General features: G+C 34.4%; 1 protein-coding gene across 23 annotated transcripts in view; it reads left to right on the forward strand.

The window, feature by feature from the left end:
• KTN1 (kinectin 1) overlaps nt 1-27,158 on the forward strand; it is a 104,190-nt gene that overhangs the window by 53,041 nt on the left and 23,991 nt on the right. For 14 of the 23 annotated variants that reach the window (XM_077941045.1, XM_077941048.1, XM_077941049.1 and 11 more), the window contains 23 exons: nt 1,314-1,446; nt 3,266-3,353; nt 4,012-4,178; nt 4,587-4,655; nt 5,992-6,029; nt 6,707-6,797; nt 7,168-7,236; nt 7,682-7,719; nt 7,878-7,959; nt 8,442-8,510; nt 13,589-13,623; nt 14,329-14,419; nt 15,099-15,167; nt 16,098-16,135; nt 16,656-16,746; nt 16,895-16,963; nt 18,218-18,255; nt 19,170-19,260; nt 19,337-19,405; nt 19,880-19,917; nt 22,359-22,449; nt 24,845-24,913; nt 25,961-25,998. In XM_077941045.1, coding sequence (XP_077797171.1) covers nt 1,314-1,446; nt 3,266-3,353; nt 4,012-4,178; nt 4,587-4,655; nt 5,992-6,029; nt 6,707-6,797; nt 7,168-7,236; nt 7,682-7,719; nt 7,878-7,959; nt 8,442-8,510; nt 13,589-13,623; nt 14,329-14,419; nt 15,099-15,167; nt 16,098-16,135; nt 16,656-16,746; nt 16,895-16,963; nt 18,218-18,255; nt 19,170-19,260; nt 19,337-19,405; nt 19,880-19,917; nt 22,359-22,449; nt 24,845-24,913; nt 25,961-25,998 — 1,671 coding nt within the window. The remainder of the gene's footprint in view (nt 1-1,313; nt 1,447-3,265; nt 3,354-4,011; nt 4,179-4,586; nt 4,656-5,991; nt 6,030-6,706; nt 6,798-7,167; nt 7,237-7,681; nt 7,720-7,877; nt 7,960-8,441; nt 8,511-13,588; nt 13,624-14,328; nt 14,420-15,098; nt 15,168-16,097; nt 16,136-16,655; nt 16,747-16,894; nt 16,964-18,217; nt 18,256-19,169; nt 19,261-19,336; nt 19,406-19,879; nt 19,918-22,358; nt 22,450-24,844; nt 24,914-25,960; nt 25,999-27,158) is intronic. The other 9 variants (XM_077941047.1, XM_077941051.1, XM_077941054.1 and 6 more) reach the window with 1 other exon arrangement.

Here is a 27,158-nt window from a genome sequence, read left to right on the forward strand (position 1 = left end):
GGCGCGATCTCTGGCTCACCGCAACCTCCACCTCCTGGGTTCAAGCAATTCTCCTGCCTCAGCCTCCCGAGCAGCTGGGATTACAGGCATGTGCCACCACACCCGGCTGATTTTTTTGTATTTTTAGTAGAGACGGGATTTCTCCGTGCTGGTCAGGGTGGTCTTGAACTCTCAACCTCAGGTGATCTGCCTGTCTCAGCCTCCCAAAGTGCTGGGATTACAGGCGTGAACCACCACACCTGGCTTAAAATGAGTTACTTTTAAAAACAATTCTCTTTTGCTTTGTGAAGAACTTCTTCAGTTACATATATGTAAACTATATATGTTATATTAATGTCATACTATTATATACTTATACAAACACATTAATATATATCATATATTACATATTTATATAAACATGTATGTGTATATTATATATAAACTATGTAATAAATACTAGTACCACCAGTGGAATGGTCTATGAAATTTATAAGTTTTAATCCATCTGTCGCCTTTCACAGTAGCTCCTAAACTTCAGTATTCTGAAGAGCACCTGGCATTCTAGTTAAAAAGTGTATTCTTGAGTCCTACCCTTAAAAGATTATGATTCACTGACTCTGAGGTAGAGCCCAGCAATCTATATATTAAGACACTTTCAGGCTGAATGTGATGGCTCACGCCTTTAATCCTAGCACTTTGGGAGGCCGAGGTGGGCAGATCACCTGAAGTCAGGAGTTCAAGACCAGCCTGGCCAACATGGTGAAACCCTGTCTCTACTAAAAATACAAAAATTAGCTGGGCGTGGTGGCATATGCCTGTAATCTCAGCTACTCGGGACACTTAGGAGAATTACTTGAGCCTGGGAGGGGGAGGTTGCAGTGAGCCCAGATTGCGCCACTGCACTCCAGCCTGGGCAACAGAACCACACTCTGTCTCAAAAAAAAAGACACTTTCCTTGTGATAGTGATTGACTCTGAGGCCATACTTTGAGAAATAGTACCTTAGAGAGATTAGTAATATGAGTACACAGTACCCTGACTGGTTGATTTTTAATACATTTTCAGAAGACCAGTTTGAAGGTGACACTGTCTATTTATGGTCATCTATTTTTCTTGATATTTTACAGTGATTTTAGAATTTGTATAACTCGTTAGAATTATATAGGAATTACCCACCTAAACTTTATTGTTAGTAATCGCTTGTGTTCTGTTTCAGTTGGGCTATAAATAGAACTACTAGCTCAGCTCAGCGAAACTACCAAAGTATGTTTTGTTTATTTCTTATATCTATTTGTAATAATGGAAGGCTCCTAATCCAGTTACTGTTTTCAGGCAGTCTGCAGAACTAAATAAACTACGCCAGGATTATGCTAGGTTGGTGAATGAGCTGACTGAGAAAACAGGAAAGCTACAGCAAGAGGAAGTCCAAAAGAAGAATGCTGAGCAAGCAGTTACTCAGTTGAAGGTGATATATTCCCACCTTTGTCATTTCATGAATAATATAGGTGTATTCGTTCGTTTTCATAGTGGTATGAAGAACTGCCTGAGACTGGGTAAATTTTTAAGGAAAGAGGTTTAATTGACTCACAGTTCAGCATGGCTGGGGAAGCCTCAGGAAACTCACAATGATGGCAGAAGGTGAAGAGGAAGCAAAGCATCTTCTTCATGAAGCAGCAGGAAGGAGAAATGCCGAGCGATGGGGAAGAGCCCCTTATAAAACCATCAGATCTTGTGAGAACTCACTCATTATCACAAGAACAGCATGGGGGTAACCATGCCTTTGATTCAATTACCTCCACGTGGTCTCTCCCTTGACACATAGAGATTATGGGGATTACAATTCAAGATGAGATTTGGGTGGGGACACAAAGCCTAACCATATCAGTAGGTATTTAATTTGATGACTTAAATGTGTATATAGATTTGAAAAATATAGTTTGACGCTTAGTGGGACCTGTAGTCTAAATGCTATGCCCTGATGAAAGAAAAAGAAGCATGTGCCCTGTTGAAAGAATTGAATATAGCCTTGAATTTGAAGTTAAAGACTGTTTGAAGATATGGTAAATGATGTTAGCTGATTGACAGGTATAAACTGTAGAAGTTTGTCTTATATATGGGGGTTAGGGTCTACATATATAGGGCAGAAATCATGTAGTTAAAAATTACCCTTAATACCACTTTATCACCCATAGCTGGGATTTTTCAGTAGGTCCAGTAGAACCTAGTTTTCTTTCAGCACTGGAATAGGTAGTTTTTCCTTTGTTTAAGCACAAGACTAAGTGGTGTTCCAGTGGCTTGCACTCGACCCATGATGTACAAAAAAATCACATATTATGTTTTTAGACACCAGTGTGTCACTTGGTCCAATGAGATACTTATACTGTGAAGAGATGCATGGCTTTGCTCAGGCTGACTGAGGGAGGAGCAGATTCATTTATCTCATTTTATATGCATTCTGGAGCATATGTACATTGAATAGAATGATGAGTATAATTCTCTATTTCTCCTTTTATTGAAGAGGAGATTTGTTGAAAGTATAGTTCAATTTGTGTAAGTTAAATGCTACCTCATTATAATAGATTCCTACCTAGGTCATTGATACAGTTGTACTTTGATACCAGTTCCAGAGTAGGAGTTAAAAAGGCTTCAAGGGTAATTGAATATGGAAAATAGTGTGAGTAACCTTTGTTTTTCTTAAGTTTTCTTGGGTCTTGTTGGGAAATTAATATAAGTATCCTTTCTTTTATTTAATACTGATCTTGCTGATGGATTTACTACTGGCATAGATATGGAAGTCTGTTTTCTGTGGATATGGATAAATAAATGACATTAAAGATTATAGTCATGATTGGAGTGTTGTGTTATAGAAATACCTCAAAATAAGAATTTTTAGCTACTTAGATTTAGCAATAAAGATACTATCCTGTCCTTCGGAAGCTTATCAGCTGAAGGAGGGTTAGTGGGAAACAGGTTATTGCTAAGTGGATCAGATATGTATATAGTAGTAGCTATCTTGATCTAAACTCAGCACAAATATTGAGTCTCTGAAATAATCTCTAAACTGTAAACCCTGTAATGTTGGAGGATAGGATGGCTATGACTGATAAATAAATAGCTTTTAGACTGTGTTTATCTGCCTGTCTTATTGAAATGTAGGAGACTAGTTGTAATAAGCAGTTTTATGATACAACAGTAAAGGTAGAGGATGCTTTTTTTCCCTCTTTTTCAAAGTAGAAATTCTGTGTTTGTGCTAATTTATCCTTTCTCCCTTTTAAAATACCAAGGTTCAACTACAAGAAGCTGAAAGAAGGTGGGAAGAAGTTCAGAGCTACATCAGGAAGAGAACAGCGGAACATGAGGCAGCACAGCAAGGTAAGGGGACGAGGTATTCATGTAAACTTTGTATATAATTTTGGGTAAAATTTCCTTTCTCTTCCATCTGTGAAGAAAGTATAATTTGGTATTTTGGTTATAGCTTAGTAAAAATAGCTTTTATACTTTCAGAATATCTTTCTTTCTTTGACATTTGTTAGGGTTTTAAAATAAGTTACCTACTAGTTTTGCCTGAAGCATTAAAGTTGCAGGCAAAATTGTAGTACATGATAGGGTAATGGGGTCCTGGCTGTGTGTTTCTTTTCTGTAGTTATTCTCTTTGGTTCTTTGGTTAATTCTTCATTTTATTTTTTGTTCCCAAGAAAATAGTTCTTATTTTGAAGAGAAAAACAGAGCATTACCATCCCAAGTAAACTTAAAACTGCCCATTTAATACATGCTAACTTTTACTCATTTACTCTTAATTTGATGAATCCATCTGGGAGATAATGGAGTACGTGTTATGTGTGTTGTTTATTTCTCTACTACTGCCTTTCTGCCATGAAAAACAAGTATAGGCTGCTACAGGAGCATGCAAGAGTAGAAGCAGGAAAGATTCAAAGGAGGTTTTCTAGAGAAGAGAATGCCTACACTAAAGATGTGTATGAGAAACTAGGCAAAGAAAGAGACCTCTGTAAAATGTAATGTTTTATTACAGATTTACAGAGTAAATTTGTGGCCAAAGAAAATGAAGTACAGAGTCTGCATAGTAAGCTTACAGATACCTTGGTATCAAAACAACAGTTGGAGCAAAGACTGATGCAGTTAATGGAATCAGAGCAGAAAAGGGTGAACAAAGAAGAGTCTCTGCAAATGCAGGTTCAGGTATTTTTTCTTCTTTTTTATTAAAAAAAAAATACAGGTGGTCAGTTATTAGATCTGTGTGTCTAGAAGAGAGAGTAATGTCTACCTTATCCTAATTCTGAAATGATGATGAATAATAATAACTTTGAGCACTTGTGACAATATGGTATGTTTGAAGATGTGCTCATCGACAGTCTTAGGCTCTTTGTATTAGATTAGGAATAGCACAGACATATCTTTAACTTCTGTCTTATAAGCTAACTCAGAATGTCTAATCATTGTTTAAAATAATGCCTTTTGGAATCTAAGAATGCCTTAAAAAAGAAAAAAAGATAAAGATAAACAGATGTACCTATAATACATTGTGTTCATATACATGGGGTTATTTATTAGCATGCTTTTTTTCTTTTTGATTGCTATTTATGAAAGGATATTTTGGAGCAGAATGAGGCTTTGAAAGCTCAGATTCAGCAGTTCCATTCCCAGATAGCAGCCCAGGTAATGACGCTTTCTTATTGCTTATGATTCAGCCATTTAAACACTCATCTGAATGCCCGTTGAGTGCCAATTACTGGATTAATAGCTGGGAGACTAGTCATTGAATCAACAAATGATGATCCTGAGTGCTAAACACTTGCTAATTATGTACGGTGCTGAGGGAAAACACTCAGAAAGAAATCCATACCAACTAATCGGATGAGGAGAAGGTTAGAGAGCTTTTATTATACAAAAATATCCCCAGTCCTGTCACAAAACAAGGAGAGAGAATTGGCCGAATGCTGTCTAGAATAGTGGCTTATGTATTACAGATGTTCATTAAATATCAACTAGCTCTGGAAAATCCTAATATATCAGCAGGGGGAACAATATGGTAACCATAGATCACAGATTATATTTGCAAAAGAATCAATTGAAAATTTGTACCTCAGTTTAGTGACTCAACCTTCCAAAGTTTTCAAGTGATAGTGTAAGACCTGTTATTCTTTGACGTGACGTACACGTCTTTATAAATAATATAAAGAAAATCAAGTAAAAAGCAAGTTAAGTATTGCGAATTTTGAGCTTCAGTTTTTCAACTTGAAAATTCTGAGAGTTATTTGTAGCAAAAAGTATTGGCTTAGAAGTCTGACATTTCTGTATAAAAAGTGGTTTTTACATTAAAATTTTGTTTTTAAGGTTCAGAGAAGTTCAAACTCCCAAAGCTTTGACCCTATAAACATATTTTTCCCTATTGCTTTGTCTGTAGAAATTGTAGTCTAAAATAATTGGGGAAGAATTAACGCAGAAAAGGGTGCTGGTATGAATGTGTATGTATATGTGGATTACAAACTCAAATTGAATTGTGATCTTGGGTTATCAGCTGAGAAGTAGCTCTAAAAAATTTATCAGGAGTTAAATACGTAGAGAGTGCTTGTAAGAATCTTTTAAATAGTAAACATGAACATGGGTATTTCCAAACTATGTTAGTCATGGAATGGATAATTTTATTATTAAAAGTTGTTAATAAGGAGAAGAAACACAGGATGACAAATGGCCTTTCTGGCTGTTTTTCCTATTCATTTGTTGCTTGTCAATTATTTAGTTTCCAGACCTGTCAACTTGTTTTATTCTAAATGGCTTGTGATATGTAATTCCTGACTACTGGCTGTTGGTGATCAGACTTGCTTTCAGAATAGTAGTTACTTTTTATTGAACACTCACCATGGGCCAGATACTTTCTTAACAATTTATATACATTAACTTCTCTTAGAATTTAAAGCTCTGTTATGATTATTGTATAGCTTTAAAGCTTTCTCTTAAATACTTTTATGTTGACACTATTTTTCTTTCTTAGACCTCCGCTTCAGTTTTAGCAGAAGAATTACATAAAGTGTAAGCCTATCTTTTCACACTCTTATAATTGTGTAGTCACCACTAACTGATACTTGTTAGATGCGACACTTAAGATTAACTTTATACCTCTGACCTGTTCAGAAAATACTCTGAACTAGATTTGAGCAACTTTTGCTTTTTTTTTTTTTCCTTTTTCCCATTAGTGATTTGGGTCCCTAAACATTATATATTCTGCTTTTATTTATGTTTTTATTTTAAAAAGAGTTGGGGAGACTTTCATTTGGGTGTTAGCAATTATGTGGAAGAGGTAATTGTTTAGAAAGTAGTGGAAGTAAATTAGTTTTTGTGTCTAATAAGTAGTTGTAGTTCTTCTGTGTCCGACTCTGTGGTTGTATAACCAAAACAAAGTTATGTGCTTTTTTTGTGCCGTGTAATTTTGCATGGACATTGATCACTTGAGTTCGGAAGATCTGAAATCTGGTTTTGACATTGCTAGCTTTAACAAATTAACCTCTTTTATTTCGAGTTTTAAAATAGGGTTATGTACTTTAAGGAGTTATAGTAATGTGTATGACAGTTGTTAGTAAACTGAAAGGGGCTATAGAAATGGAAGGTATATGAGAACTACTGAAGTAAGGATGATGCTTTTTAAGGCTTTAAATCCTTTTGATTTGTGACTTCTGAATGTTTATTGAATGTACAAATATCTTCTAAAGGATTGCAGAAAAGGATAAGCAGATAAAACAGACTGAAGATTCTTTAGCAAATGAACGTGATCATTTAACAAGTAAAGAAGAGGAGCTTAAGGTATAGTAATTTGTATAAATGGCTGCAATATTTTACAGGACTGAAATTTAAATTACTTTTATCCACATAATCAGTAAGTGTATATGAAGAATGGAAAATAGTCTAGAGTTCATTTGAAATAACTGTTTTTCTAAACTACAAAATCCTTTAGCTCTCTATGAGGAAAAATTCAAAGGGCTTCTCTTGTGATATAATTTACAATAATTTACAATAGTTCGATAGGACTATGTTAAATAACAGAAATTGGTGATTTTATTTAGGAAATTTTATAAGTTGAGACATTTGCTTAACTCTTCTGTAGAAAAGATGCTTTACAAACTTTAAAATCAATTGTATTAAATATTTTAAATACTATTTTTCCTTGTTCTAGGATATACAGAATATGAATTTCTTATTAAAAGCTGAAGTGCAGAAATTACAGGCCCTGGCAAATGAGCAGGTAGATCTTTATTGCTTTAGAGCATTGACCTCAGAATTTCAGTTTGCGTATTTTTATTTTCACTGGTATTGTGAGCCCCAATTTGATTGTGTAAGTAAAAAATATGATGGTTTCTTATCTTTGGCTGCATGATTTGATGTTACTATTTTTATGTTGAAATAAATGTTTGATCCAATGAATTGATCACTTCAAGAGGCAGTTAAAATGATCTTACTATGCTGATTTGAGTCTTTGAGCCATTTAATTCAAAAAAGATATACCTTTTACTAGGATAAAAGTGAGAAGTAAAAAATATCAAACAGCAAAACATGTTACAGAAATGTATGGTATTGCTGTAACTTCAAATATATGGAACTATAACTTTTTAATATGTAAAAATTAGTGAAAAAATAGTTTTGAGTACTTCCTGAGAAGTGATACCATTTTCTTCTCATTCCATACACAGGCTGCTGCTGCACATGAATTGGAGAAGATGCAACAAAGGTGACTGAAGTATTGTACATCTAGTCATTCATACATTTATGTTTAAGTTTAATCGTTGCAGAAAATGTTGCTACTTATAATTGATAGTTGTGCCCATAATTCCTGTAGATTTTCTGAATGTATGAGGTATTTTAATTTACTTTTTTTCACCCTTATAGTGTTTATGTTAAAGATGATAAAATAAGATTGCTGGAAGAACAACTACAACATGAAATTTCAAACAAAATGGAAGAATTTAAGGTGTGTGATTAAGCTTGTAAACTCAGGTTTCTTAGAACAACCTTGCATACTTTTCAGTTGAGTGATTACAGAAATACTACATTTTATGTGAAGTCACTCTGAAACAGTGTTTCTGTAGTTCATTAGGGGACTTATGCAAACCATGAATTTTATCATTTTTCCTCTAGATTATCTGTTCTTTTAGTAGAGCTTAGAGATTTATTTTGCTCCCCCCCCAACCTTTTCTCAGCTGATAGTTTCTATTTAGGACTGTCTTTCTTGTCTCCACTATTGCTGTAGTTCTGGTTTCTGGTCATGGCCAACCAAGTGCTAGGGTGCATCTCTGTGTCCAGTGAAATTTGAATTATGTCAGTGTATAATTGACGTGTCACTTTGAGTACTGAAAGCTGAGATAAAGGTTTGATTGTTCAAAAACCCATTCAAATGATTGCTTTATTACCTTTTTTCTTAATAAAACAGTAAATTGAGATTCTTTCTTCCAGATTCTAAATGACCAAAACAAAGCATTAAAATTAGAAGTTCAGAAGCTACAGACTCTTGTTTCTGAACAGGTAAGGTTTTTCCTAAATTACAAAGTAGAAACACTTGATATATAACAAGATCTGGTGCTTCTTATTTAGGTACCAAAAGACTAATTGAGAAATTTTGCTTAAGCTTGGATATGTCTGTTATTGCCTTTCTATTCATCCTGTATCTAAATTAAGGACATTTTTTCTTCCTGAGATGAAGCTTATGCCAGTCTGCTCAAAAGCACATTCCAGAAAAACAAAAAAGTGTAATAGGATATGCATAAAAAGAATTTAAGCCGTTTTGATACATTTGACTCTCAGAATAAATGTCCTGCCTTAGACTTGGAACCTCAGCTTTTTCTTTTAGGGAGCATGGTATCTTTAAAGGTTGAAACTTATTATTAGCACTTAAAAGCAGTGTGATGTTGATCAAATAGCTTAACCTTTGTGACACCTCTCATTCCAAGCCTTTCACGTGGAGATTATATTTACACTATGAGGTTGTTAGATTTGAAAGGAGAAGCTTATGTATCATGCTTAGTCTAGTGCTTTGTTTATGGCAGGTATCTAAACCTTAATTCTTTTCTCTTAGAGTATTTATTTTATCCATCTCATCTCCATCCGCTGCCACCATCACTATTCATTTCATATTTATAGCAAGGCATCTAAACTATAGCAGCTTTGAATAAGCATGGTTCCATAAATTAGAGCCCAGTGGTATCTGTTCTCTGCCTATTCCTAAGTGGTGCCTTCATACTCTTCTCCTACGCAGCTCTTACAATTACAGTTTATTAATAAAACACGAACTCTTGGTGACACATTAGAAGGTTTGCATTTGTTCCTAATACTAAGTTTTTGAATTGTACTTTTATTGGAAGCTGAAATGTAAAGCTGTTGCAAATGATAGCACTTCTTTTAGCGAATCCTTGCATTCTTTCATTTATTTTAAAATTTACGTTTATGCAGATATTAAGCTGGTGTAAGTAACTGTGCCTCTGTAAGTATTAACTTGTCAAGAAATAATCTATTTTACCTCAGCATATGATATTAAGTGCATTATTACATAGTCTTACTATGTACTTTGTATTTGCTTTATCCTTGTAAACTAAAAGTAATAGAGGAGAAAATGCTGAAGGGATGATATTTAGTTTAAATGGCATTTAAGGCTTATTCTTTTTTTTTTCTTGAGACAGTCTTCCTCTGTTGCCAAGGCTGGAGTTCAGTAGCACCATCTTGGCCCACTTTATCCTCCGCCTCCCAGGTTCAAGCCATTCTTATCCCTCAGTCTCCTGAGTAGCTGGGACTACAGGCACGTGCCACCATGCTCGGCTAATTTTTGTATTTTTAGCAGAGACGGGGTTTCGCAATATTAACCAGGCTGGTCTTGAACTCCTGGCCCTAAGTGATCTGCCTGCCTTGGCCTCCCAAAGTGCTGGGATTACAGATGTGAACCACTGTGCCCAGCTAAGGCTTATTCTTGTCTTATTTCCTTTTCTGGTATAGCTTACAAAAGATATGATATCAATTATAAGGTTTCTCCCCCCCCCATTTCTGAAATACGAATGTATCTTGTAGTCTCTGGTTACAGTTTAGTTGTTTAATTGGCAGCATTTTAAATTTTTACTGTTAAATAGCAGTGGTGAGATATAACATTGGTGACTTGGATTAGATGTAATAGATTTTTGTGTGTGTGTGTTCTTACTTGGAACAGCAGAGTATATAGTTTCTGTGTGTTAGTTACCAGAGATTTTTGAAATGCTGCAGTGTATGAAGTTTTAACCTTTCTAAAATTAACTTCATGGAGGTAAAACAGATGCTTAGAAACTTCTGAATCTGTCCTAGAATTCTTGTATTCTAGTAGTATCCAGGTGTTGGTGACTCTTATTTAAACAGAAAACTTTTGTTCTTTACTAAAAATGGTATTTTCCATCATTAGATAAAAGTAAAACCACCAGCCTTAAATTTTTCTTTTCCTTTAAAGTCATACAATACCTTGAGAAATGCCATTGTAATAACCTTATGTAAAATTCCCAATCATTCATGAAAGTTAATATTATTGCTATCTTATTAAGTCAGCCTTTTATTATAAGATTTCTGCGTACTTTTAGATGTTCTGTTAAAGTGACAACTTTTAGTATGAGATGTGCTTTTGATAGGAAGAATAATTAACAATTCACAGGATAAAATTTTATAGCCACATTTTTTGATTTATTTAAAAGAATTAGTTGATAAGGGGGAAACTTATTTTGTGACACCAGTTTAAGATCTGCTACCGGGTAATTCTTAAGAGTTGTTCTGACTCTGAAAGCTTTTTATTAATAGTCTAGAAAGCATATGACTGAGGTTTTGGTTATAGTTGTGACTTCTTTCATTTTGGCAAAGAATCATCTTTGTGGCTTTTCCTCTAGTCGTTTTCATTGTTGCTAGTGAAAGAAGAGAAAAGATGGGTATAATCTTAATTTCTGTCGTTTCCACTTTTCTTTAACCCCTTTCTATCCCTCAGTCAGAATTCCAAGTGACAGTTGAGAGATTGAACAGTTTAGTTATGTAAAAATTTCAGTCCTTTTACCCCATGGATTTTTATTCTGGAGGAAAAGATTGAGCTTATGAAAGCAGAAACCAATAATGGTGCCAAGTTGTTGTTTCTTCAGGTGTAGGAAGCAGAAAGACAGCAGGTACCAAGTAAGGTAACCTGTTGATACCCTAAAGGAGAGAAGGCTGCATTTGGATTTAGGCTTGCAGATGGTCAGATAATGCAAATAAATCATTTACTAATATTTCATTAACTCAGAATAAGACTTTTTTTACTTTTTTTTTTTTTTTTTTTTTGCTGGACGAGAGCACATCCTGACCTTTAGTGAAAGAGCAGCATGACTTATTTATTCTTACTCCAGTAGATTTTTAAGATTCAGTGGTCAAGATTATTAAGTAAAAACTGTAGGAAGTTTCTTCTTTTTGCTCTGCTGCCTTGTTAAATTGTATTGCAGAAGAATTTATTGTATATGGTGTAGTTTTGGAAATCATCTAGGGTGGAAACAGTAGGATTGGATTAAACCAATAAAGTATGAAGTGAAGTAAAAATGTTGGAGGAGATGCAAACTAAGCTGGGTCAGTTTTATGCAATAGAGTATTTGATGAGCTGAAGACCAAGAATTTCTAAACTGTAACTTCATTAAAAAAAATTCAATTCATCAAATACTTATTTACTAGTTGAGTATATTACTAGGTACTTATCTACATGCTGAGCCTACAGAGATGAATGAGACTTGATTCCTGCCTTCCTAATATGGAGATAGATGTGTTAAACAGAAAATTATGGTGAATGAAATTTTGGAACTCTGTGTACAGGTTTAGAGGAAGAGATAATGCATTCTCTTAATATTTGAAGGAGGTAGGGAGGTAACACAGGGAACAGCTAAACCTGATTTTGAAAAATGAGCATGAATTTGCCAAAGAGCTAAGAGACAATCCAGGCTGAGGGAATACAATGTTCAAAGACATGACAGTGTGGCCAGATTGGCATATTCAGAGTGTTGGTGTATTGCAGAAGTACAAAATACAGGAAGGATGTAAGGAGTAGAGAAAGATTTGCTAAGACCTAATTATGAAGGGCTTTGTATGCTGTGTGAGGACCATGAACCTGATGTAGCATGTGGGTAAGCCACTAAAGGGTGTTGGAAGGATAAATGAGCATTTAGCCTAACATTTTAGAAAGAAGACTCTGGTAGGTAGGACTGACTAAAGGTACAATACAGTAAATGGTTAAGGTGCAGTTAACTTAGACTTAATAGTGTTATGTCTTTTTCTGAGGTGGCGTTCATTGAAAATAAATATGGACAAAAACTATCTTCATGAATGATTTAAAGGCTTAATGTATGATTTGTTTTTCATAGTATAAACCTGATTTAATGTACTTTTGACAATTCCTATTTCCCTTCTGATATTTGGATTATTTTTTCCCATTGGGAACTTTTTTCCTGTGCCTTCTACAAAACAATTCTTACGAACTAGAAGCAGAGAGAAGAATTAGGGTATTATGATATTTGAGATGAGTAAGCTGAGGGCCTAAACTTAGGCATTAAAGAGAAGGGTTTAATTTCATAAGTATGTACAGAGTGGAATTTTAGGACTTGGATAGGGCAATGGAAAAATTAATACTATTTGTGAAAAATGATTGTAATAAGATTGGGAAAAACAAAAAAAAGATTGGGAAAAAAAGAAACTAGCAAGATTGGGAAAGGGGCACACAGAAGAGAATGTTCTAGGAGAAAGACCGTAAATCTTTTTGGTCAGGCTGCTTGGCTGTCTGAAGATATGGGAATACTGAGGGAGAAATCCTGCTTTGGATATAAGATAAATTTTAGCACTGGGGACTTCTGTGTGTACCGGGGGATGCCAGGAGAAGTTTCAAGGGGGACTCACCTTACATGTCATGTTCTAATGCTTTATAAAGAATGTATTTCTGTTGCTTTTGCAGTTTACAATCAGTTTTAAAACATTTTATATTTTGATCTGGTTGGTAGTTACATAATATCTATCTAACAAAATTCACTGAGCTGTAAACAGGATTTGTGCACTTGTCTATGTAAATGTTACACCTTAGTATAGAAAAAAAAAATCAATTAAAAGAGCCCGTTTGCCTGCCTTTCTCTTTTTCTTTTTTTCTTTCTTTTCCATTCTTTTTCTTTTTCTTTTCCTTTTCTTTTTCTTTCTTTGTTTTTCTTTTTTCTTTCTTTTCTCTCTTTCTCTTTTCTTTCTTTTTTTTTTTTGGATTTGCAAGGTCTTAGAGTCTGTATTCTTTGAAGAATTGAATTAATGTAAAGGAAGTGAGGCAAGTTGTCTTAAGGTTATCTTTTCTAGTGATTAAGATTTTCTTCATAAGATACTAATTCATTTTGCCAGCCCATTTTATACTGCTGCTTTTTCTGTGTCTCTTGTGTAGATGTATCTCTTTGTTTTGTTTTCTGAATTCTTTAATTATCAAGTCTTCAGATAAGTTATTGTCCTAAATTTTGTATCTATTTAATAACCCTAAACAGTTTTCACAAAATTAATTTCTCATCTGGTTTTTCTTTATGCAAATTTGGTAAAGTTAAACTTTTTGGTGATTTTTATTTTAGCCTAATAAAGATGTTGTGGAACAAATGGAAAAATGGTAAGAGTTTAGTTTTCTTTTTATATTTTGATGAGTTACTTCTACCAAATTAACTACATTAATCATATTTTAAAAATTCTCTTTAAACTTTGTAATGGAAGAAAATGTGGTATACTGTTGATTTGGGATTACATTACCGTTTGTGGGTTTCATGTGTGGCAGTAATTTTACTTGTTGAGGCTAGCATGTAAGCATGAATTACTTGAGTACATTTTACTTGTAAAGAGGAAGTATCCTGAGACCATGATAAACCATCACTAGAAACCTAGAAACTTTTCTAGAATTAAGTTTATAAGAAATGATGGACAGAGGTTGATCCACTTAAAATGATTAGAAATAATACCATTAACTGGCCGGGCGCAGTGGCTCACACTTGTAATCCCAGCACTTTGGGAGGCTGAGGTGGGTGGATCACCTGAAGTCAGGGGTTTGAAACCAACCTGGCCAACATGGCAAACCCTGTCTTTACCAAATATACAAAATTAGCCAGGCATGGTGGCGCATGCCTGTAATCCCAGCTACTTGGGAGGCTGAGGCAGGAGAATCGCTTGAACCTGGGAGGCAGAGGTTGCAGTGAGCCAAAATTGCGCCATTGTACTCCAGCCTTGGCAGCAAGAGCGAAACTCTGTCTCAAAAAAAGAGAAGAAATAATATCATTAACCTTGAAAAATAGTTAATATATGTGTTATAAACTTATAATTTCAGCATTCAAGAAAAAGATGAGAAGTTAAAGACTGTAGAAGAATTACTTGAAACTGGACTTATTCAGGTGGCAACTAAAGAAGAGGAGCTGAATGTAAAGCATTTTGTAGTTTTGTTTTCCTTGTGTTTATTCAGTGACATAAAAGGATTTCACTGTAATTTGTGTAAGGTTTTCCCCATAGATCTTAAACTTAATAGTACCTCTCACATTTTATAAATTTATATAATGCTTTTTTATTAAAGATTTTTTTAGAAGTTAATGCATAATTGTAACATTGACTGCCTTAATGAGGTAGATACTATTGTTATAGTTTGTCAGTTTCCCCACTTGCACCCTTGTCCAAATTATAACCAAATGATAACTAGCAGACTTAATTCATGAAATGGTATTGGAGGCCAGAGAAGAGATTGCCATTCTATTTTATGGTTGTCATTAGCTTTAACTAACTTGATTGGGAAAAGGTTGCTGGAAGAAGTAAGTTAAAAGATGTATTTGAATTTAGGGAGAGGAGTAACTTAACTAACAAGTGGTATACTATGTATTTTTGAGGTTGTTCAGATATAAGTAGAAATATATGTGGGTGTAATTGAATTAAAAATTCATTTGGGTAGCTATTGAAGTTACAGAATTATAGACATGGAAAAAAGTGAGAGTTTTGGGCCTTCTAGAGTGGAAAAGAAGCAGCTAAAGAAATGAGAAGCTAATGTATTTTGAAGCTAGCTGTATTTTTCAGAAAATAAAAGCATGTTTTGCTTATGTGTCTTTGAAAAAGGCAATAAGAACAGAAAATTCATCTCTGACAAAAGAAGTTCAAGACTTAAAAGCTAAGCAAAATGATCAGGTAATGTAGTACATTTTTACAACTGTTCTTTGTCTCTGTGTTTTTTGTTTGTTTGTTTGTTTTTTTGTTTGTTTATTTAAATTAAAAGAAACGGGGTCTTGCTCTTTTGCCCAGGCTGGAGTGCAGTGGTACAATCATAACTCACCATAACTTTGAACTCCTGGGCTCAAGTGATAACTCCTTGCTCAGTCTTCTAAGTAGCTAGGACTATAGGCTCATGCCACAATGCTCAGCTAACTTGTATTTTATTTTTTGTAGAGATGGGGTCTGGACATGTTGTCCAGACTGGTCACAAATTCCTGGCCTCAAGCGGTCCTCCCACATTAGCCTCCTAAAGTGTTGGGATTATAGGCATGAGGCACTGTGCCCAGCCCATTCTCTTTTAAACAGGGGGCAAACTGTTGCATAGAAACAAGTCTGTTGTTTCTCTTCCTCCAGGTTGGAATTTGTCAATTATAGTTTTAATTTATGAATGATAATCAGTAATAGAGGCTGCAATTTATATAATACTGATTGTATGCCAGGTACTATGACGAATACTCCAGATAGGGTGCCATTGCCTCTTACTAGAGTGATAAAAAGTTCTAAGTATACAAATACAAAGTAAGACTCTAGTAAAAGAGGCTGCCTGAAATTAGGCAGTTTCTTAGTTGCATTTTCTCTATGGTTGGAATTATTGATTAAATAATTTTAACATTTATCTAACGATTTTTTTCTTTTGACATATTTATAAGTGGCCTTAAAGCTACCTCTTTTCAAAATGCTATTTATTGTCATTATTATGACATTAAAAAAGTCTCGAAAGAATGCCTGGGCTTTTCCTATTTGGATTTTGATTGTAGTGGAAAATCTAAGGATAATGTGCATTTCTATTTCTGACCCATTTCTATTTTGAATAAATTACTAAGTAGGATACTTTCCTATTTCCAGGTTTCTTTTGCATCTTTAGTTGAAGAACTTAAGAAAGTGTAAGTGATAACATTATTATAAACTGGTTTTTCTTCTTTGGTCCACTTTTTGTGTGTGTGTGCTCAGAAATCTAGTTTTATTGTGCAATTGGGACAGCTGATGTATGTTTAACTTTCACTCTAGAATTTTTCTTAATGGAATAAGAGAACTTAGCTGTGATTTCCCAAATTCAGTATTATAATAATAATTAACACAAAACAAAACAAAACCTGTTTCCAGAGGATGGGAGTCAGTATAGTTGAATGGAACTTGATTCTCCCCTGTGTTCCTCAGGGTACAAATCTTATATTTCTGATGTACTTTTGAAGCACTTAACTGACTTCTTGTGTGCATAGGCTTCAGCTGTCTGTTAGGAGGAGCTTTATATTTGCCCTGGCCCTTCTACAAAGACATGTTGCTATTTTATTTAAAATGGGAAAGGGTTGATTTGGAGAGCCATTTCATTATTTGCTGCTATTTTTATATCTTTGATGGGTCTGGTGATTTCTAATCAAATTATACTGCATTTCTTTATTGAAGGATCCACGAGAAAGATGGAAAGATCAAGTCTGTAGAAGAGCTTCTGGAGGCAGAACTTCTCAAAGTTGCTAACAAGGAGAAAACTGTTCAGGTATTGGGAGACATAGAACTGTGTTTTATGTTTTTGTTTATCAACTTTAGTTAATATCATTTAATTTCATGTGTTTGTCTGTGCATTGCATTTTATGTCAATTTCTGTGTTTCCATTGTCCAATCTTGTCTGTTTTGTCATTGTCAAGGATTTGAAACAGGAAATAAAGGCTCTAAAAGAAGAAATAGGAAATGTCCAGCTTGAAAAGGCTCAACAGGTAAAAATCCCAGAGCCATAGCATGACAGATTTATTAGTTATGTGTTATTTACGAGCTATTTGATTTTTTTTCTTGTTACTCAGAAAACACTTTTAGTAGTATGCTGTAAGTATATTGGGTTATGTGCTTTTAATTTTATTTTTTGCCTGATTTGAGAAAGTGTTCTTGATATTTTAATCTATATATCTTAAAAATTTTAACTGTTCATAGTTATTTTCTAGAACATTTTTTGTGTTAATGTTTCATTTTAGTTTTCCAATTAAAAATGAAACATGAAACACTTAGGCAATTTTTTAAATCCTCCCCACCCCTTTTAAAAGAAAACTGCATGGACCAAAATGTTATTTGAATATACATTGCTTGACCTCTGCCTTAGAACAAAGTACAAGTTTCATTGGGATTTCAGACGTAGATGTGATTACTGGAAATTGATGAATTTTGCTGATTTTAATCTGATAAGGCTTCCTTGAAAAAATGGTGAGATTTCATTGAAGAGATGATTCATTCATCTCATAGATTCATTCAGCAGTATTTATTGTCAAAGCAGTTCTCATCAAAGCACTGTACTCATGATTGGTGGATCACTAGTGATTGGAGATAATGTGTTGAGCGCAATAGGTAGGATGAAAAGATCATACTTTTCTAATATAGATTGAGAGTTCAGGAAAGTCTCCTCCCAAGGAACTGACATCTAAGCCAAGAATCTGAAGGGCCTGTGAGAAGAGAGTGGAGGATAAAAGGTATTATCAGACTGTGTATGACTAAGAAAAAATTAAAAAAAGACATCATAGAGTACTGTTGAGTAATTGGCCTTGAAAACTGGGATGGAGAACATCTCTGATAATGGTAGGGAGGTGTGTGGAGAGTTAATATTTTAATTTTTCACAACTGTAGAAGTATGGCTGATCTGAGTGCAGTGGTATTTACAACTGATTGATCACAACCAGTTAGAGATTTCTTTATTCCTTCTCCATCCCACTGCTTCACTTGACTAGCCTAAAGAAAAAAAGCATCACATTAATTAGACTTATTATTCATGACTATTTTCCTTGTCCCTCCCCCTTATTTTTAGTTTATTAATTTTTGTGTTACTGGAGTCAAGAGGAGGTAAACTCAAAACACACCTCATTTTGTCATGAAAAATTTAGCTAGTTTCTTTGTAATTTGAAATGTACACATTATAAAGACTTATAAAGCTTAATAAGTTAAATCGAAAGGATTATTAATAGATTTTTCTGTCCTTTGTATTTCAGTTATCTATCACTTCCCAAGTTCAGGAGCTTCAGAACTTGTAAGTACCATTTATCTCATTTCCTTTTACTATTTCTTTTTCATGAGTTAAATAGAAGTATAATGAAAATTATAGCTTCTTGATTTCAAGTGGTGTTTTAGAAAATACAAAAATACTAATTATCTCAAAACTCCTAAGGGCCCTAAGTTTCTTATTTGGCTTTAACCTGTAAGTTATTTTGTGGGAAGGAGGTAGGAAGTCTTTTCATGATTTATAATCTGAATATAACCTCAAATTGAGATGTTGCTCTTTGCCTATTTTAATAGCCATGTGAAATTGGTATCTTTCACATCCAGAACAATCTTAGTAAGTTTTCCAAATTTGTTTGTATAGACTTAAACAAGGTGATACAGGGTTGAGGTAGAGCTAAAATAACTTACTCATATCTGGATATTCAGTGATAGAATGATTTTCCTTAATCATCCTCTACTTCCTGATTTGATTGTCTCCAAAATCTTATATGCCTTTTTTTTTTTTTTTTGAGATGGAGTCTTGCTCTGTTGCCCAGGCTGGAGTGCAGTGGTGCGATCTTGGCTCACTGCAAGCTTCACCTCCCGGGTTCAAGTGATTGTCTTGCCTCAGCCTCCTGAGTAGCTAGGACTACAGGCATGCATCTCCACGCCCGGCTAATTTTTTGTATTTTTGGTAGAGACAGGGTTTCACCGTGTTAGCCAGGATGGTCTTGATCTCCTGACCTCATGGTCCGCCCGCTTCGGCCTTCCATGGTGTTGGGATTACAGGCGTGAGCCACCGCGCCCAGCCTTGTATGCCTTTATACTTGTTAAGTTTTAGTTTATTTTAATCAGCTGGACTGTGAGTACTACCCAAAATATACTTTTTTCAGTGTCTTAAGATTTTTGCTTTTTATGGTCATGTAACATTTTCATTTAGAGTTCTAATTAATTTATTATCAGATTAAAAGGAAAAGAGGAACAGATGAATACCATGAAGGCTGTTTTAGAAGAGAAAGAGAAAGACCTAGCCAATACAGGGAAGTGGTTACAGGTGAGAAGTTAAAAACAATAAAAAATAGCCTTTTTATACTTGACTGTCAATTTAATTTATACCTATTCTTTTTAAGGATCTTCAAGAAGAAAATGAATCTTTAAAAGCACATGTTCAGGAAGTAGCACAACATAACTTGAAAGAGGTATAGTATAAACAAATTACCAGCATGTTACATAAGGAATGAGAAATCTTTGTTTAAGGTATTAGAAAGTCAAGATGTTAATATGTTCTGAGTTTCTTTGCCAGAAAAATTATGTTGTACCATGGTTCTGTTGTTGTTTAAATAAGTTAACTTTTATTTCTGGCGAATCTTACTTAACTGCTTAATCTGTCAACCTGAGCCTACAAGCATTTCCTTATCTCTGCCTTTTCAAATAGACTCTTAGCTCATTCTTAACTATCTGTTTAAAGTATTAGTCTTTAATCTTTTAAGAAATAAGTATTAAAAATTGTTTAATAAAACTCATTCTGTCCTTGCTTTATAAATGGCCCAATCTTAAATTTACTGCATGTAATTATGTTTTTTTTTTTTTTTATTGGTGGGTGATTCTATATATGTGTCGTAGCACCTTTTTTTTTTTAATGTTAGCATTAAAAATGTGATTCTGTTTGTCAGGTCTCTTCTGCATCACAGTTTGAAGAACTTGAGATTGTGTAAGTATGCTCTAAGACAGCATTTTGAAGAGAAGCAAACGTCTCATTATTTTCCAGAGTGTGTTCGAATATAATGATGGGTTTCCTGTACATGATTAACTTTATTGTTAAGTGGAAATTATAATCCAGAGGCAAATAGGCTAAGTCTCTGTTGGGTAAAATAAAGGTTATAAATGCTTTCAGATACCTGGATTCTTTATCCTTTCCAAATCCATCAAACTCATTTTTTCAATTATTCTTTCTGCAAATATAGACTGGTTTTAAGTTATTTTTTAAAACAAAGTATGCAATTATTATAGAGATTAAACTTATTTCAAATGAAAATTAGTATTTGAAAGTGTTAGTAACATCTCTGAATTAACCAGAAGATAATTTTAGCCATAATCTTGATAATGAATTTTAAACCTTTCTATAATTTTAATTTATTTATAGGGAAAATGGAACTTGTCATCCTGTGCTGAATAGGAAAAATACTGAATCTAGTCAGCATAAGAGGCGTCAGTTTTTGTAGATATTAATCTTAGAAAATGTTTTATTCTAGAGAGTCTGTTGTCTTAAGCTACAGCAGGTTACAGTGGTGAGAAGGAGTATCTGGACCTGATCCTTTTGGCCCCCTTTAAAATTGCTCTTAACAAATTTTTCTTGGTGATACCATTACTCTTTATTGATATTTGTTTTAAAGAAGTGTCCCCTTTTAAACTGTCAAGATATTGAGTATATTTATTAGGTTATTATCTTTTTAAAAACAAGGGAGATTACTCTGTTTTTGGAAGATTGCTCGTTTGTACAATGATTGTTTGTCTTTTGGCTATTGTGTAACTGTCAAGGTGCTTATCTCTTATTTGCTTGGAAAGCTTAGGGCAGCATTTCTGGCCTGTTTATAGTAGGGATATGTAGACCATTAAAGTAGGTAATTTTAGGTATATTTCTGCCTTACATTTTTTTTTTGCCATTTTCTTTTTTAAATTAATAGATTTTATTTTTTGTGGTGGAGCAGTTTTTATATTTATAGGAAAAAATGAGAGAAATACAGTTTCCATATACTCTTCCCAATTCTCCCTACTGTTAACATCTTGCATTAGCGTGGTACATTTGTTACAACTGATGAGCCAGTAGCAGTATACTGTTATCATTGTTATTAACTGAAGTTCATAGTTTCCATTAGGATCACTCTCTGTGGGTTTTAACCAACGTATAATGGCATGTATCCATCATTACAGTATCATACAAAACAGTTTTACTGCCTTAAAAATCTCCTGTGTTTTACCTGTGCATCCCTCCCTCCCTTCCTCCATACCTCTGCAGCACCCCCCCAACCAATGACCTTACTGTCGTCAGAGTTTTACCTTTTCCAGAATATCATAGTTGAAATCATACAGTATATGGCTTTTCTGGATTGGCTCTTTTCTTTTCTCTTTTCTTGGAACAGAGTCTTTCTCTGTGGCCCAGGCTGGAGTGTGATCATGGCTCACTGCAGCCAGGACATCCTGGGCTCAAGTGATCCTCCCACCTCAGCCTTTTGAGTAGCTGGGACTACAGGCACATGCCACCATGCCTGGCTAATTTTTTAGAGACAGGATGTCCCTGTGTTGCCCAGGCTGGTCTTGATATCCTGGACTTGAGTGGTCCTCCCACCTTGGCCTCCCAAAATGCTGGGATTACAGGTGTGAGCCACCATGCTCAGCCTTGGATTGGCTTCTTTTACTTAGCAATATGTATTTAAGTTTTTCCCTTTTTATATATTTATCTCACTCTTGATGTATGCTGTTTTGTCATTTTTTCATATAGATTTATAAGCATCTTGAAATTCTAGATCAAGGTGCGGTAAAAATAAGTGTTCAGCTCAACGAATACTTGAGACTCTATTATGTGCTTTCTGGCATTGGGGATACTGAAATGGATAAGATTTCCTATCCTGAGGAAACTGTTAAACAGATCATTTTGATGGTGGTGTTATGCTATAGGTCTATTGCTTAGGATGACCAGGGCAATTGAGATTCACTTGGGCTAGATAAAGATTTACATCTGCATTGGGTAAGGGAAAAACAGATTAAATTATCCATAGCATCTCTTCAGTACAAAGGTTATACATATTTCATAATTTCCAAGGTCAACAAATTATGACTGAGATTCTTAGGGCAAAATTCCTTGCTTTTTAAGTGGTAATTTTTGCAACAATTAGATAAAATATAGTTTTGTTCTTAGTTTTTGTTTTAGAGTTTCTTCCTAGATAAAGCCACATTTGCTTAAGAAATGTTAAGTATGACTGAGTAAATGATCCTAGAAATATCTTTTAAAACAAACTTCTAAGTTGATATAATATGGGGGAAAAAAGCTGGTTTGTATTGTTTCTGCCATCTTTTTTATTAGGGGTGATATTGGAGTCTGGTTTTCTTTTTTTATGTACTTTAGTAAATGTAGATATTTGTAAAAAATTCTAGGTTGAAAGAAAAGGAAAGTGAATTGAAGAGGGTAGAAGCCATGCTAAAAGAGAGGGAGAGTGATCTTTCTAGCAAAACAAAGCTGTTACAGGTGAATATGGTGACTTAAAATTAATTATTTTGTAAATTATTGTCTTTGCATGCTTTAAAATAATTTTTAAGTGCTGCCAAAAAATAGAGTACAGAATGAATCTCCCTCCCACCCAGATACTAGGTCTCATTATTGGCATACTTTTTGAGTAAGTACCCATGCATAAAATGTGTGTATGTGTGTATACTTGCTTATAAAATACTCTGTTGAACTATACTAACTTGTGTATTTTGCTTCCTTCACAATTAACAGTGTTTTCAAGATCTTTCCATATAAAGCACATTTCTGCCCTAACTTTTAATAGTTTTATGATATTGGATGATTATATCATCATCTTCTATTTTTATTTTTGAGACAGAGTCTCGCTGTGTTGCTCAGGCTGGAGTACAGTGGCGTGATCTCGGCTCACTGCAACCTCTGCCTCCTGTATTCAAGCAATTCTCCTGCCTCAGCCTCCAGAGTAGCTGGGACTATAGGCGTGCACCACTATGCCCAGCTACTTTTTGTATCTTTTGGTAGAGATGGGGTTTCAGCATGTTGGCCAGGCTGGTCTCGAACTCCTGACCTCAGGTGATCTGCCCGCCTTGGCCTCCCAAAGTGCTGGGATTATAGGCGTGAGCCACTGTACCCAGCATATATCACTTATATAACCAATCCCGGCTGATGGATACCTAGATTATTTAGGGCTGTTTTTTTCTGCACAAACAATGCAGCAGTGAATATCCTTGCACACGTTTTGAATAGTATATCTGTATCCTAGAAGTGAAATTCTGGATCAAGGCTTATGTCGGTTTTTTGTTTGTTGAAAGAGATAGTTAAATAGAAAATCAGTATCTTCTCACCTTCATGCAGTTAGTATTCAAATTAGTTACAGAACATTGATTTGAAGTAGTAGCAAATTTGTAGATGCCTACATTGTCTTGGATTAATCTTGCTCACATTACATGCTTCAAAGTTTGAGTCTGTCACATTCCTTCTCCCTCTCATGTAGGTTCATTTTAAATTTTGTTAGACAGTGCTAAATAGACCTCCAAAAGTGTTTTTACTAATTGACACTCTCACCAACTAAGGGCCATTTCCCCTTCTTCCATTCCAACATTGACAAGGGTAAAAATATTTGATGTTATACTTGAAAGATGGTAAGATTATTTTTAATTTGCATTTGATTGTGAGAGAAGTTAAGCGTTTTTCATATGTTCAAGCCATTTTTATATGAATTGTCCTTTAATTTTTCCCACATTTTTTCCACTGGGTTGACTCTTTTACTAATTTGTAAGGTCTTTTTTATGTAATAAAGGAAATTAAATAACCTTTTGTTATTATACGAGGTGATTTATTTTCCCCATTTTTTCTTCTGACTTCATTTGTGAAGGGGAAAAACCTTTTTGGGAAATTTGAAACTTTTATGTACTCAAATACAAGTAATTTCCAGAGTTTTAAGTCTTTGGAAGAAAGATGTCTCTCTACGATCATAAAAATACATTCATCAGGGTGTGGTACGTTCACACTAGTAATCCCACCCAGCACCTTGGGAGGCCGTGGCAGGTGGATCTCTTGAGGTCGGGGGTTCGAGACCAAACATGGCCAATATGATGAAACCCCGACTCTACTAAAATAATATAAAAATTAGCCAGGCATGGTGGCAGGTGCCTGTAGTCCCAGCTACTCGGGAAGCTGAGACAGGAGAATCACTTGAACCCGGGAGACAGAGGCTGCAGTGAGCCATGATTACAACACTGCACTCCAGCCTGGGTGACACAGCGAGACTCCATCAAAAAAAAAAAAAAAACCATTTTCTTCTAATATGTTTATAATTCTTTTTGTTTGTTTAGGTTATTTCATGTAACTTATATCAGTAAGCTGTAACAATAACATTGTAACCATTAAAAAGAGAAGGCTAGCCACATTGCTAAATAATCCATCATAACAATAGTGATTCTGTTCCCCAGGGGACATTTGCCAATATCTGAAGACATTTTTGGGTGTTACAGCTGGGGCAGCGGGGCTGGGGCATCTAGTAGATGGGTGCCATGGATGCTTCTAAATGTCTGGCAGTGCATAGGATAAACCCCCGACAGCAAAGAAAAATATCAAGCCCAAAATGTTACTGGAGTTGAGGTTGATTTGAAATGTCACTTCATACTAAATTCTTAGAGCTATTTGGGTATATTTCTGGATTCTATTTTGTTCCATTGAGACATGCAAACTCTGCTTCTAGTACTAATATAAATACTCTAATTTCATCATATGTTTTAATATAGAGCTTATTACACACTTTAAAATTATTGCTATTTTGGAATTTTTCTAGCTTGTATGATCTGTTTCTAGCTTGTCTGATCTAAGTTTATGTGGAAAAAAATGTTTAGATACTGATGTTTAATTTTTATTTAATTAGGATGTACAAGATGAAAACAAATTGTTTAAGTCCCAAATTGAACAGCTTAAACAACAAAACTACCAACAGGTAGGTACTATTAGATGTCTTGCCTTTCACTTAGGTGGCAAAAAAATTATATAACCAGTGACATATAAGTATTTTTGCCATTTCTGCATTTTTATTGAGAATAAAGTATGTTTTATTTATGTTTATCAAATTTTATATAAAAAAGCAACTTGCTATGTCATATCCAAAGTAAAACAAATCTATAATTTATAATGTATACACAAATAATATTATTGCCTGTACTCCAGCTCTGTTTTGTATCTGTGTGTTTTCTGATCCTAGAATTCTTAGCAAGTCAGTTTAAATACTGTAGCGGTTGGCTTAAAGATGTGTGTACACACTCTGTCTTCCCAAATGAAACATTGGTAACTGGAGAGAAACTAACAAGTGTATCATAAGCGATAGTGTACTAGTATTTAAAAGAGGTTTTCAAGTTATAATTCTGCTTGGTAAAAACCAAAATGTGTTTTTATAAAAGATGCTACCCAAAATAGCCTTTAAATTAATTTATGAATGTATATGGATAGACTTGATAGTATTTTGAGAAACAAATAAATTGGAGTCCTTGCAAACAAGAAGCTTGAGAGATTATTGTCACCAAGGAATAAATACCATATATGAAGGGCTGTGTACCTTTGCATGTTGATGTATAATTAACTTTTTGTTAAACGTGAGGAAACATATCTTAGTTTTTCTTTTGATTTCATTTCTTTTTTTTTTTTTTTTTTAACTTGGAAGCTTAACATTTTTATGTAGTCAAATATGAATTGTGCAGTTTGAAAATTTAAGATATGCTTCCATACACATAGTGGGAAATTGATAAATACTTACTAAATGAAGAGTTTAAGTATGCTGCAACAGTGAAGATTGGATTTAGCATTCAATACATTTTACAGATTTGTACATGTTTTTATTAAAATTATTTGATTAAAATCAGGGTGACTTTTATATGAAATATGTGCTATTTTTACTTTTGTTGTTTTCTTAATTTATATCTGAGAAAAGCTTCAATATTTTTAAGTCTCCTGAAAAGTTTCGTTTTGAAATAACATTTAACTCTTTTGATAGGCATCTTCTTTTCCCCCTCATGAAGAATTATTAAAAGTGTAAGTAATAAGTTTGATTCACAGTATATAAAGTAGTGACTATTTTTATGTGATAAACCGTTCTCAAATAAGCAGTTTAGTGTAACTGCAAATGGCACCTGATTTTTACAGTTCTATTTGGATATCTTGAATTACAGTTTAGAGTTGAGCGGTACCTTTGGCTAAGATGCTTTTTTTTATAGTACTTGGATTTGAATATTTTGTTGAGGGAGATGTTTGTTTTTGTTTTTTTAGGCATTCAGATCAAGTTAAACTATGCTTTGCAGGGTTTTCTAAATCACCTTCTATTATCTCAATTATCTTACTGGGTCTTCTTCTAGGTGTGATTGTGTAATTGAATGATGCAAATTTTGGCTTAGCTTCATTTTTTAAAGAAATTTTAGGTTAGATGTGGTAGCTCACACCTGTAATCCCAACACTTGGGGAGACTGAGGCGGGAGGATTGCTGAGCCCAGGGGTTTGAGATCAGCGTGGGCAACATAGTCAGACCTTGTCTCTACAAAAAGTTTAGAAATTCCGGATGTGGTGGCATGCACCTGTGGTTCCAACTACTCCAGAGGCTGAAGTGGGAGGGTCTTTTGAGCCCAGGAAGTTCACACCGTTGCACTCCAGCCTGGCACCAAGAAAAAAAAATATATATGTAGTCTTTATGATTGTGTTTCTTAAGGAGATTTTTTTTTTAACTGATACATTTTTCTTGTTAGCCTGTAATTTTCTCTGTGAGGCTACATTTAAGGTCATTTCACATAAGTTAGTGTGTTTCAACATGTTAAAATGTCAACCACATTAAGTATATTAATAGATGATGTAAGTGATCTATCATCGGGAAAATTGTTAATTTTTTTTTTTTTTTTTAATAATCTAAATGTTTTTCCATCTTGGTTTACAGAGTTGCTTGTTTACTAGGTTAGAATTATTGACTGTTAAATCGAATCTTGAGTTTGACTATATAGAGCAAAGGTTGGCAAACATTTTCTGTAAAGGCCTTGATAGCATTTTAGGCCTGTGGGACACATAGGTCTGTTTTATACATGTGTATATATATGTGTATATGTGTGTACATGTATATATAAAACAACACTTTTAAAATGTAGAAACAGCTCTTAGTTCGAGGACCTACAGAAACAGACTGTGGAGTGGGCCCATAGCCCTAGTTTGCC

This window comes from Macaca mulatta, chromosome 7 (assembly GCF_049350105.2).
Source record: "Macaca mulatta isolate MMU2019108-1 chromosome 7, T2T-MMU8v2.0, whole genome shotgun sequence".
Classification (NCBI taxonomy): domain Eukaryota; kingdom Metazoa; phylum Chordata; class Mammalia; order Primates; family Cercopithecidae; genus Macaca; species Macaca mulatta.